Source organism: Salmo salar, chromosome 03 (genome assembly GCF_965601325.2).
Source record: "Salmo salar chromosome 03, fSalSal1, whole genome shotgun sequence".
NCBI lineage: Eukaryota > Metazoa > Chordata > Actinopteri > Salmoniformes > Salmonidae > Salmo > Salmo salar.
Window position 1 is genome coordinate 15,374,645 of NC_138293.1, and position 12,049 is coordinate 15,386,693.

General features: G+C 43.0%; 1 protein-coding gene across 4 annotated transcripts in view; it reads right to left on the reverse strand.

Annotated features, from left to right (window-relative positions):
• Positions 1–12,049, reverse strand: part of LOC106598945 (CMP-N-acetylneuraminate-beta-1,4-galactoside alpha-2,3-sialyltransferase) — an 82,263-nt gene that overhangs the window by 31,864 nt on the left and 38,350 nt on the right. For all 4 annotated transcript variants that reach the window (XM_045714530.2, XM_014189977.3, XM_014189974.3 and 1 more), the window contains 3 exons: positions 9,643–9,737; positions 3,629–3,692; positions 290–385 (listed from right to left, as the gene is read on the reverse strand). In XM_045714530.2, the coding sequence (XP_045570486.1) occupies positions 290–385; positions 3,629–3,692; positions 9,643–9,737 (255 nt within the window). The remainder of the gene's footprint in view (positions 1–289; positions 386–3,628; positions 3,693–9,642; positions 9,738–12,049) is intronic.

Sequence of the window (12,049 nt, forward strand, 5' to 3'; positions counted from 1 at the left end):
TGAACAAGGCAGTAAGCCCACTGTTCCCCGGGAAGCAGTCATTGTAAATAAGAATTTGTTCTTAACTGACTTGCCTAGTTAAAAATATGAAATAAAATACATAAATTGACATGTACTATGGTGCTTTGAGTTGGTTGGAACCTCTCCAGCGTGCTGACAATAAATGATGATTGATTTAAGATTGACTTCGAGTGTCCCTGTGTAAGAATTTCAACAACAAGGACCTCTTTTTTTTTTTTACCCCTGGAACTGGCATCTTGTTGCCCTTACATTAGAAGTAAAGACCCACCTCACCACAATGTCGTAATCATCGATTCGGGAGCCAAGAGACTTGTTAGCCAGGATACCACCGTTGCCCACGATAATGCATCTTTTACAAATTAAACTGGAAGAGAAGAATGTCTGGCCAGTTAGAATGTTTGAAAAGAGAAAGTATGTGTGTAAGTGCTAGTATGTACAGTTGAAGTCGGAAGTTTACACACTTAGGTTGGAGTCATTAAAACTCATTTTTCAACCACTCCACAAATTTCTTGTTAACTTCATCGGGGTAGTGGGCAGTATTTTCACATCCGGATGAAAAGCGTGCCTAGAGTAAACTGCCTGCTACTCAGGCCCAAAAGCTAGAATATGCATATGAATTAGTAGATTTGGATAGAAAACACTGAAGTTTCTAAAACTGTTTGAATGATGTCTATGAGTATAATAGAACTCATATGGCAGGCAAAAACCTGAGAAGAAATCCAACCAGGAAGTATAGAAATCTGAGGTTTGTAGTTTTTCAAGTGATTGCCTATCCAATATACAGTGTCTATGGGGTCATATTGCACTTCCTAAGGCTTCCACTAGATGTCAACAGTCTTTAGAATGTTGTTTCAGGCTTCTACTGTCAATGGTGAAGGAATAAGAGCTGTTTGAGTCAGGTGTCTGGCAGAAGGCCATTATTTTAGTTACGCGCGCGGCCATGAGCACGAGCTCAGTTCTCTTTCCTTTATGAAGACAAAGGAATTGTCCAGTTGGAATATTTTAAGATTTATGATAAAAACATCCTAAAGATTGATTCTACACATTGTTCGACATGTTTCTACAAACTGTAATATAACTTTTCGCCTGGACATTAGTGCCCGCGCCTTCTGCATTTGGAATAGTGAATCTAACGCACGAACAAAATGGAGGTATTTGGACATAAAGATTAACTTTATCGAACAAAAAAATATTTATTGCGGAACTGGGATTCCTGGGAGTGCATTCTGATGAAGATCATCAAAGGTAAGTGAATATTTATAATGCTATTTCTGACTTTTGTTGACTCCACAACATGGCGGGTATCTGTATGGCTTGTTTTGGTGACTGAGCGCTGTACTCAGATTATTGCAAAGTGTGCTTTCGCCGTAAAGCTTTTTTGAAATCTGACACAGCGGTTGCATTAAGGAGAAGTGGATCTTTAATTCTATGCATAACGGTTGTATACTTTATCAACGTTTACGATGAGTATTTCTGTAAATTGATGTGCTCATACACCGGAAGTTTTGGAGGCAAAACATTTCTGAACATTACACGCCAACGTAAAATGGGGTTTTTGGATATAAATATGAACTTTATCGAGCAAAACATACATGTATTGTGTAACAAGAAGTCCTATGAGTGCCATCTGATGAAGATCAAAGTTTAGTGATTAATTTTAGCTGTATTTCTGGTTTTTGTGACGCCTCTCCTTGCTTGGAAAATGGCTGTGTGGTTTTTCTTGTCTAGGTGCTGTCCTAACATAATCTAATGCTATGCTTTCGCCGTAAAGCCTTTTTGAAATCGGACACTGTGGTTGGATTAACGAGAAGTCTATCTTTAAAATGGTGTATAATACTTGTATGTGTGAGAAATTTGAATTATGAGATTTTTGTTGTTTTGAATTTGCCGCTCTGCTATTTCACTGGCTGTTGGCGAGTGGGACGCTACCGTCCCACATATAAATTTCTTGTTAACAAACTACACTTTTGGCAAGTCGGTTAGGACATCTACTTTGTGCATGACACAAGTCATTTTTCCAACAATTGTTTACAGACAGATTATTTCGCTTATAATTCACTGTATCACAATTCCAGTGGGTCAGAAGTTCACATACACTAAGTTGACTGTGCCTTTAAAACAGCTTGGAAAATTCCAGAAAAATTATGTCATGGCTTTTGAAGCTTCTGATAGGCTAATTGACATCATTTGAGTCAATTGGAGGTGTACCTGTGGATGTATTTCAAGGACTACCTTCAAATTCAGTGCCTCTTTGCTTGACATCATGGGAAAATCAAACAAAATCAGCCAAGACCTCAGAAATAAATTTGTAGACCTCCACAAGTCTGGTTCATCCTTGGGAGCAATTTCCAAACACCTGAAGGTACCACGTTCATCTGTACAAACAATAGTATGCAAGTATAAACACCATGGGACCACGCAGCCATCATACCGCTCAGGAAGGAGACGCGTTCTGTCTCCTAGAGATGAATGTACTTTGGTGCGAAATGTGCAAATCAATCCCAGAACAACAGCAAAGGACCTTCTGAAGATGCTGGAGGAAACAGGTACAAAAGTATCTATATCCACAGTAAAACGAGTCATACATCGACATAACCTGAAAGGCTGCTCAGCAAGGAAGAAGCCAATGCTCAAAAACCGCCATAAAAAAGCCAGACTACGGTTTGCAACTGCACATGGGGACAAAGATTGTACTTTTTGGAGAAATGTCCTCTGGTCTGATGAAACAAAAATAGAACTGTTTGCCCATAATGACCATCGTTATGTTTGGAGGAAAAAGGGGGATGCTTGCAAGCCGAAGAACACCCTCCCAACCGTGAAGCACGGGGGTGGCAACATGTTGTGGGGGTGCTTTGCTGCAGGAGGGACTGGTGCACGTCACAAAATAGATGGCATCATGAGGTAGGAAAATGGTGTGGAAATATTGAAGCAACATCCCAAGACATCAGTCAGGAAGTTAAAGCTTGGTCGCAAATGGGTCTTCCAAATGGACAATGACCCCAAGCATACTTCCAAAGTTGTGGCAAAATGGATTAAGGACAGCAAAGTCAAGGTGTTGGAGTGGCCATCACAAAGCCCTGACCTCAATCCCATAGAAAATTTGTGGGCAGAACAGAAAAAGCATGTGCGAGCAAGGAGGCCTACAAACCTGACTCAGTTACACCATCTCTGTCAGGAGGAATGGGCCAAAATTCACCCAACTTATTGTGGGAAGCTTGTGGAAGGCTACCCGAAATGTTTGACCCAAGTTAAACAATTTAAAGGCAATGCTACCAAATACTATTTGAGCGTATGTAAACTTCTGACCCACTGGGAATGTGATTAAAGAAATAAAAAGCTGAAATAAAATCACTACTATTATTCCGACATTTCACATTCTTAAAATAAAGTGGTGATCCTAACTGACCAAAGACAGGGAATTTTTACTAGGATTAAAAGGTCAGGAATTGTGGAAAAACTGAGTTTAAATGTATTTGGCTAAGGTGTATGTAAACTTCCGACTTCGTGTGTGTGTGAGAGAGAGTGAGAGAGTGAGAGAGTGAGTGAGAGAGTGAGAGAGTGAGAGAGTGAGAGTGTGAGAGTTTTACTTCGTTCCCGTGGTAATTACCCGTCAACGTCTTGACCCAGCCCATAGTTCTTTGTGGCAGTTAGAATAATGTCTATGATTGTTTCTGAAAGAAAGAAAAAAACAGACAGTTTAGATATCAACTACTATTAATTATTGCTAGTTCACAGACAACCAAAATAATGAAAATGATTAATAGCTCCTCTTCAATAACCAACTGTCGAGAACTTCAACTCCCAAAAAATGCTGTAGCAGGCTAGGTGGTCCTTGTGAGAGTTGGAGGTCTGGAGAAGAGAACATCCACCCACATTTATTCAATAACAGATAAGGATAAGCCACAGGCCAGGTGACTAACGCTGTAAAACAGTCACTGCTTTCAGGACAGATGAATCCAGATACAGCTCTGTCCATAAAACCACTCAGTGAGGAATGCGGTCCTTCTCAAACAAGCACACTCTCCCAGTTGAAGTGTGCTGTGCTAGGGCTCTCTCATCAGGACGACGCAGAGATGGGTCTGGTGGTGTAAGATACAGGGCTGTTCAGCCATAGTGTGCATTCCTGCCATGCTCCAGAGGGTATTCTGGAGGCGTCATGACTCTGGTGTTTAAGACATATTGGTCTTCACCCCCACAGCCCACTAGCACCTCTTGGGTTCTCATAGTCATAGATCTACCATGGCCAGATTATTGGGAGATCTAAAACTTTTGACCGGTAGTGTAGAACACCTACTCATTCAAGGGCTTTTCTTAATTTCTTACTATTTTCTACATTGTAGAATAATAGTGAAGACATCAAAACTATAAAATAACACATATGGAATCATGTAGTAACCAAAAATGTGTTAAATCAAAATACATTTTATATTTGAGATTCTTCAAAGTAGCCATCATTTGACTTGATGACAGCTTTGCACACTCTTGGCATTCTCTCAACCAGCTTCATGAGGTAGTCACCTGGAATGCATTCAATTGACAGGTGTGCCTTCTTAAAAGTTAATTTGTGGAATTTCTTTCCTTCTTAATGCGTTTGAGCTAATCAGTAGTGTTTGGACAAGGTAGGGGGATATACAGAAGATAGCCCTATTTGGTAAAAGACCAAGTCCATATTATGGCAAGAACAGCTCAAATACGCAAAAAGACATGAAGGTCAGTCAATACAGAACATTTCAAGAACTTTGAAAGTTTCTTCAAGTGCAGTCGCAAAAACCATCAAGCACTATGATGAACCTGGCTCTCATGAGGACCGCCTCCAACTCAATCATCAAGTTTGCACACGACACAACAGTAGTAGGCTTGATTACCAACGATGACGAGACGGCTTACAGGGAGGTGGTGAGGGCTCTGGTGCCTGGAAAATAACGGCCAACTCAACGTCAACAAAACAAAGGAGATGATCGTGGACTTCAGGAAACAGCAGAGGGTGCACCCCCCTATCTACATCGACAGGACTGCAGTGGAGAAGGTGGAAAGCTTCAAGTTTTGTACACATCACTGACAAACTAAAATGGACCAACCACACAAACAGTGTGGTGAAGAAGGCGCAACAGAGCCTCTTCAACCTCAGGAGGCTAAAGAAATGTGCGTATCACCTAAAACCCTAACAAACGTTTACAGATGCACAATTGAAAGCATCCTGTCGGGCTGTATCACCACCTGGTGCAACCGCAAGGCTCTCCAGAGGGTGGTGCCATCTGCCCAACGCATTACTGGGGGCAAACTACCCACCCTCCAGGACACCTACAGCACCCGATGTCACAGGAAGGCAAAAAAGATCATCAAGGACATCAACCACCCGAGCCACTGCCTGTTCACCCCGCTATCATCCAGAAAGCGAGGTCAGTACAGGTGCATCAAAGCTGGGGCCGAGAGACTGAAAAACAGCTTCTAATCTCAAGGTCATCAGACTGTTACACAGCCATCACTAGCACATTAGAGGCTGCCTATAGGCATAGACCAGAGATCACTGGCCACTGTAAGGAATGGAACACTAGCCACTTTAATCATGTTTACATATCTGGCATTACTCATCTCATATGTATATACAGTATTCTGTTATCTTAGCCACTTACTGTTTACATATCTGGCATTACTCATCAAGGCAAAGGGTGGCTATTTGAAGAATCTCAAAATGTATTTTGACTTGTTTAACACTTTTTTGGTTTCAACATGATTCCATATGTGTTATTTCATAGTTTTGATGTCTTCACTATTCTATTCTACAATGTAGAAATATATACTATTCTACAATGTAGAAAATAGTAAAAATAAAAACTCTTGAATGAGTAGGTGTTTTAAAAAAACTTTATACCGGTAGTGTATATCTTTCGTCCAATTTATCCAACAAAGTAATATTAGAAAGAATCACTCACTTGCATGTACAGTACATGACCAAAAGTATGTGGAGACCTGCTCGTCAAACAGCTCATTCCAAAATCATGGGCATTAATATGGAGTGGATCCCCCCCATTTGCTGCTGTAACAGCCTCCACTGTTCTGGGAAGGCTTTCCACTCGATGTTGGAACATTGCTGTGGGGACTTGCTTCCATTCAGCCACAAGACCATTAGTGAGGTCGGCACTGATGTTGGGATATGTCGCATTCGGCGTTCCAATTCATCCCAAAGGTGTTCGGTGGGGATGAAGTCATGGTCCGGTGCGGGCCAGTCAAGTTCTTCCACATCGATCTCAACAAACTACTTCTGTATGGACCTCACTTTGTGCACGGGGGCATTGCCATGCTGAAACAGGAAAGGGCCTTCCCCAAACTGTTGCCATAAAGTTGGAAGCACAGAATTGTCTAGAATGTCACTGTATGCTGTAGCGTTAAAATGTCCCTTCACTGGAACTAAGGGGCCTAGCCTGAACCATGAAAAACATCCCCAGACCATTATTCCTCCACTACCAAACTTTACAATTGGCACTATGCATTGGGGCAGGTAGCGTTCTCCTGGCATCCGCCAAACCCAGATTAATCCGTCGGACTGCCAAATGGTGAAGCGTGATTCATCACTCCAGAGAACAATGGAGGCAAGCTGTACACCACTCTAGCCGACGATTGGCATTGAGCATGGTGATCTTAGGCTTGTGTGTGGCTGCTCTGCCATGGAAACCCATTTCATGAAGCTCCAGACGGACAGTTCTTGTACTGACGTTGCTTCCAGAGGCAGTTTGGAACTCGGTAGTGAGTGTTGCAACCGAGGAGAGATGATTTTTACACGCTGTGCGCTTCAACACTCGGTGGTCCTGTCTGCGAGGCTGTGTGGCCTACCACTTCGTGGCTGAGCCGTTGTTGCTCGTAGACGTTTCAATTTCACAATAACAGCACTTACATTTGACCGGGACAGAAATTTGACGAACTGACTTGTTGGAAAGGTGGCATCCTATGACATGTTTGGCATTATTTTCAATATGATGGTGCCACGTTGAAAGTAACTGAGCTCTTCAGTAAGGCCATTCTACTGCCAAAGTTTGTCTATGGAGATTGCATAGCGGTGTGCTCGAGTTTATACACCTGTCAGCAACGGTTGTTGCTGAAATAGCCAAATCCACTAATTTGAAAGGGTGTCCACATACTTTTGTATATATAGCGTATAATCACATTTAAGCAGCTACATGGGTCTCTTGCAAGAGTAATGCAGCAGGCTTACAGCTTTATCCCCTCTAATGATTAAAAAGCAGAAAAAGAGCAGCGGCCCATTGTTTGGACAAGGTGTCGATGTCCGGCATCAAGCATCACCTCGGGTAGCAAAAACAGAAGACCAGACCACACCCAACTCATGACGGCTAATTGTTATTAGCGACTAGGATAAACACTTCAGCCAAGTATGTCTGGGCTGCAGCTCAGACAAATAACCATTGCCTTGACGTACACGGTTCTGGCGATGAAAATCTTCAGCTGAAATATGGAAGAGGGACTGGAGGTGTCTCTGATAATTCGGCTACAGCATGCAGCTATAGAGCAGAGTATACAAAAGGTAAACACCAAAGACTGGTCAGTCTAACATTAATACATCTTCAATGCTTATGAATCACTTGGGATTGGCAAAGAGCATAATTTTATACAGGTCAGAAATATCTCAACTTTATCAAACTATCTATTCTAGGTGCATTATGGTCTGGTCAGTTGGTCTAGGCCAGCGGTCCCCAGCCCGGTGATTGGGAAACCCTGGTCTAGGCCAGCGGTCCCCAGCCCGGTGATTGGGAAACCCTGGTCTAGGCCAGCGGTCCCCAGCCCGGTGATTGGGAAACCCTGGTATAGGCAATCTAAAAGCTTAGCTCCGATGCACATGGGGATATCCTTGGTTTGTCTATATGACAGTCAGAGGCTTAGACATGACTAGCTAAAGTCAAGGGGTACAAAAAGGAGAATAATTCAAATGGACTTTGCTTTGAATGGGAAGGCATCTTAAACAATGGGTGACTCTGTAGCAATAATTGAGCTATTCCCTTAATGCAACTAAATTGATAATTAAATGTATATAAATAATATTTTAACATATTAGTAACATTTAAAAAGAATCAGGGCTAGGTTTTATTTTACCTTATTATCCTGAATGAACTATCCCTATCCAAAAGATGTCATGAGTCATGTTAATGTAACATTGCAGGGAATTAGCTTAAAAACGGACATTTCCCTAAACAAAAAAGCTAAACAAATGAAAAATGAATTGGGCGTTGGGGGAGGGCATGAAATAGGGGTCCCTGGGGGGGAAATGGTTAATAACCCCTTGCTTTAGGTGGTAAAAAAGGTCCCTGTAAAAAAATGTTCCCCATGCTGGCTTATAGCATGATGGAGGGGTTTTCACCTGCATCAAGTCTAGCGAACAAGACCGTGTTTCAGGTAAACCTCCATGGCAGCTTGGCAGCAAAAAAAAGCTCAAATAAAATGTTTATTTTCATGCTTAACATTTTTTCGGGATTCTCATTTGGAATCCTTTGTGGAGCGCTATTCAAGATCCTCTCCATACAGATAAAAGGGAAACAGTACTGCAGTCATCATCCGTGGAGAAAACAGAAACCAGGTGTAGCGTGCACACAAGGTGCTCGCCTTTGAAAACCAGCGTGTGAGAGTGGGCCGAGGGCCCTTGCCAGAGCACATAGGTAACATTCAGTGTACCTTTACACTCACTTCGTTCATAAGTATTGGAAAATATGCGAGAGGATGCACTCAGGCCACACACACTTTACCTCATCTTCCCAATTCGGATGTGCTGAAGTTTGATTCGTGAAATGCATAGATTCTTGTCAGTCTTGTCGCAGTCAGTGAGCTACCTAACCCCGTATTGAGACATGACTACTTCACAGTCGGGGAAAGAACAGTAGGTAGCCTAGCAGTTAAGTGTGTAGGGCAAGAAACCGAAAGGTTGTTGGTTCGAATCCCCGAGCCAACTAGCTGAAACCTCTGTCAATGTGCCCTCGAGCAAGGCACTTAACCCTAATTGCTCCTGTAAGTCGCTCTGGATAAGAGCGTCTGATAAATTATTATTATGTTAAGTAGTTTTATGCATTTCGCCATACATTTAGGATGAGTGTTGAAGTTGAAAAATGCCATAGAAGTTTGTAGAAGTTCAGAGAAACTGAAAAGAGCCGTCTCGCTATCCAGATGTGGCCGTAGCAAGAAATGTTGTGTAGTATTCATGCATCCCATTCTCACCCTCTAACCTGCCCCCCACCCCAGGTAATGGCACGGTCAGAGGCAGTGTGTGGAGACATCAGAGAGCATGACAGGAGCAGAATTAGACCAAGTAGGCCAGGAGGGCTGTTCTGCCAGCTCTATCACCAAGAGTACAGATGTGCTAACTGACGCGTGGTGATAAGGATGGTAGAGCCCTGGCACCCTCTTCTCTTTAGTTTACCTATCCAGCCCAAACCACCATCCATACACAGTTCCAAAACCACCATGACAAGTTCATGACACATCCATTGCCATCAATGAGATACATGGATGGGGGCATAGTGACTTACAGGAGAAATTAGGGTTAAGTGCCTTGCTCAAGGGCACATTGACAGATGGGGGCATAATCCAATTTGCGCACGTTAGACACGCAATGTGTCTTACCTTGTGTTTTGAATCCAAATGGAGGTAAGTAACTGCTGACTTTGGCCAGACGCTTGAAGTTCCGGTCGAGAAACATGGGAGCTGGCTTCATGAACCTGTGAGAAGAACAGCAGAGAGAAGAACGGGAAAGATTATATTTTAGAGGACTTCAGTTTGTCTGTTCACCCATGAGCAGATCCAGGAGGACTAAAGTTAAACAAAATAGGCCTACTTGTGTGTTGTGTTGACTTAGTCGCACCCTCTCATTTCCAGATGCATAGTTCAAAAGCCAGCCAAACCCTTGTCCTATTCCAGATAACGTGCTGTGTTAATCAAGTTAGATTGACACTCGTCAATGAGCAACGGAGTTGACCTGAACGTCCATGCACGGGTGAGTGAGTGAGTGATCAAGCGGAGAACATGTGTCTGGGGTACACCACCACAATGTCTCGCAGGACACTAGGTTTTTTCTAAAAGCGTTTCTTCTCTCGTTCTCCCTGAGAAGGACGTGGCCCCCACTCATCTCTGCCGTGACCCCTAGGGCTCTGGTGTGAATGTCCTGCCAGGAGTTAAAGACACTGGGCCGTAAGAGGAGACGCTTGTTCCACTCATCAATCTAACAACGTCATCCCACTTTTCCGCTTCGCCCCGTTCCCCAAACCAATCCTGCACACACAGAGAGCAAAACGGGTTGGCTCATGGGAGGAAAATAAATAACACAGGGGAGAAAGAGAACAAGCCTCCTGCATGTACCCTCATTGACCAAGTTTTTTTTCCCAGGAAAAGTTCTAAATCATTCTTGACGCATAGTTTGGGTATACGTGTCCTGACGATGTATTGATGTCAGTGTTTTTCTGTCCCAGATAATTTGGGGCCTAGCTGTTTTGAGGAAGGGGCCTGGCCATTTTACTCAAGAGGGCAGTGTTGATTGGTAATCTGTGCAGAAACAGTTGGCGCACTAGCAAAGTGTTCCGACACCAACCTAGTTAGTTACAGGTATACAGACTGGGGTTAGATGTACAGAAACCAAGCAAACAACAAAAATCATCCTTTGAAGATCTTAAAACATTTTTAGACTCCAGGAAAATGTGCCATGACATTATAAACCCACTTTCCCCTGCCCTCGGAGGCTTCAAATAAAACAAATCGCGTTTGGCATACCAAAAGAAGCTGTGACTGTTAAGGGTACACAGTACATTTAAGCATTTCCACCCCTGGCCCCTGGCTGTGACGACCCCCCTTTGATAAATCCCTCCTCTCAAATCAGAAGTAGCCACTTCCCCCGGTCAGGCCCCTCGGACCTGGGCTGTACGTACTGCTTCTGGAAGTGTGGCTGGACGATGGATGTCTGTTTTTATGACCCGCTGTCTCGCTAGGGAGAGCACAGGGGTTGTCGTTTAACAAGCCTGCAGCTACAATGCTCCACTTTTACAGCTCGCAGTGAAGGTTTTCACAACAAGCTCGCAGACTGGCATTTAAACAGAGGGGGATAACAAGGACATTACTGGTCCTAGGATGGTTTATGTCAGACACTATTCTTGCGGAGAAAGGATTTGTATGATTAGTAGCTATTTAAAAAAAATGTGAGTGTGGTAAAGTTGATTACATTTTGGTGATTCTAGTCAGAAAATGTATGAAATGCAATATTAATTACATGATAAACCCATTTTAAGTACTTACCTTCCTAATAAGTACAATTAATTTGGCATCACATGAAAACTTAACACTCCACAAGATATAATTAGGATATGTCTATACAACACAGGTAGCTTCTCAGTTTACACTGACAATAACAAAACATTCTCTACAACTCACAGGCCCGGGGCGCAAACCACAACATCTGAAGGAAGAACTCAGAGTGGCTTAACTAACCCCTAGTGGGGCTGTGTTCACAGTCATGAGCCATTTTAACCAACCTCTAGTTATGGCTGCCCACAGTTTACAGTTTAGTAATTTAGCAAACACTCTTATCCCGAGCGATTTACAGGAGCAATTAGGGTTAAGTGCCTTACTCAAGAGCACATTGACATATTTTTCACCTAGTCTGCTCGGGGATTTGAACCCCCGACATTTCGGTTTCTGCCCCAACGATCTTAACCGCTAGGCTACATGCCGCCAGTTAATTGTGACAAGTCAAGCGGAAGATGACTCGGACACCAAAGGAATCCGAGTCCGCTATCAGATTACCAGACTTCACTTCCTACAAAGCGTGTCTGAAATCAATGACCAAACATGTTTTACAAGAAGAGCCGCTTTTCAACTTCCCAAAATGTTACGCTTCCCCCAAACACCTTAATTGCACTTGAGTCACAAGTTGTACCAGTGTCAGAAGGGAGAAAAATGAAAAAGTCAGTAATGTCTGACTCTCCATCTCTCTCCTCACATCACCTGACAGAGAAGTAGACCCTTGCCAAAACAAACCGCAATT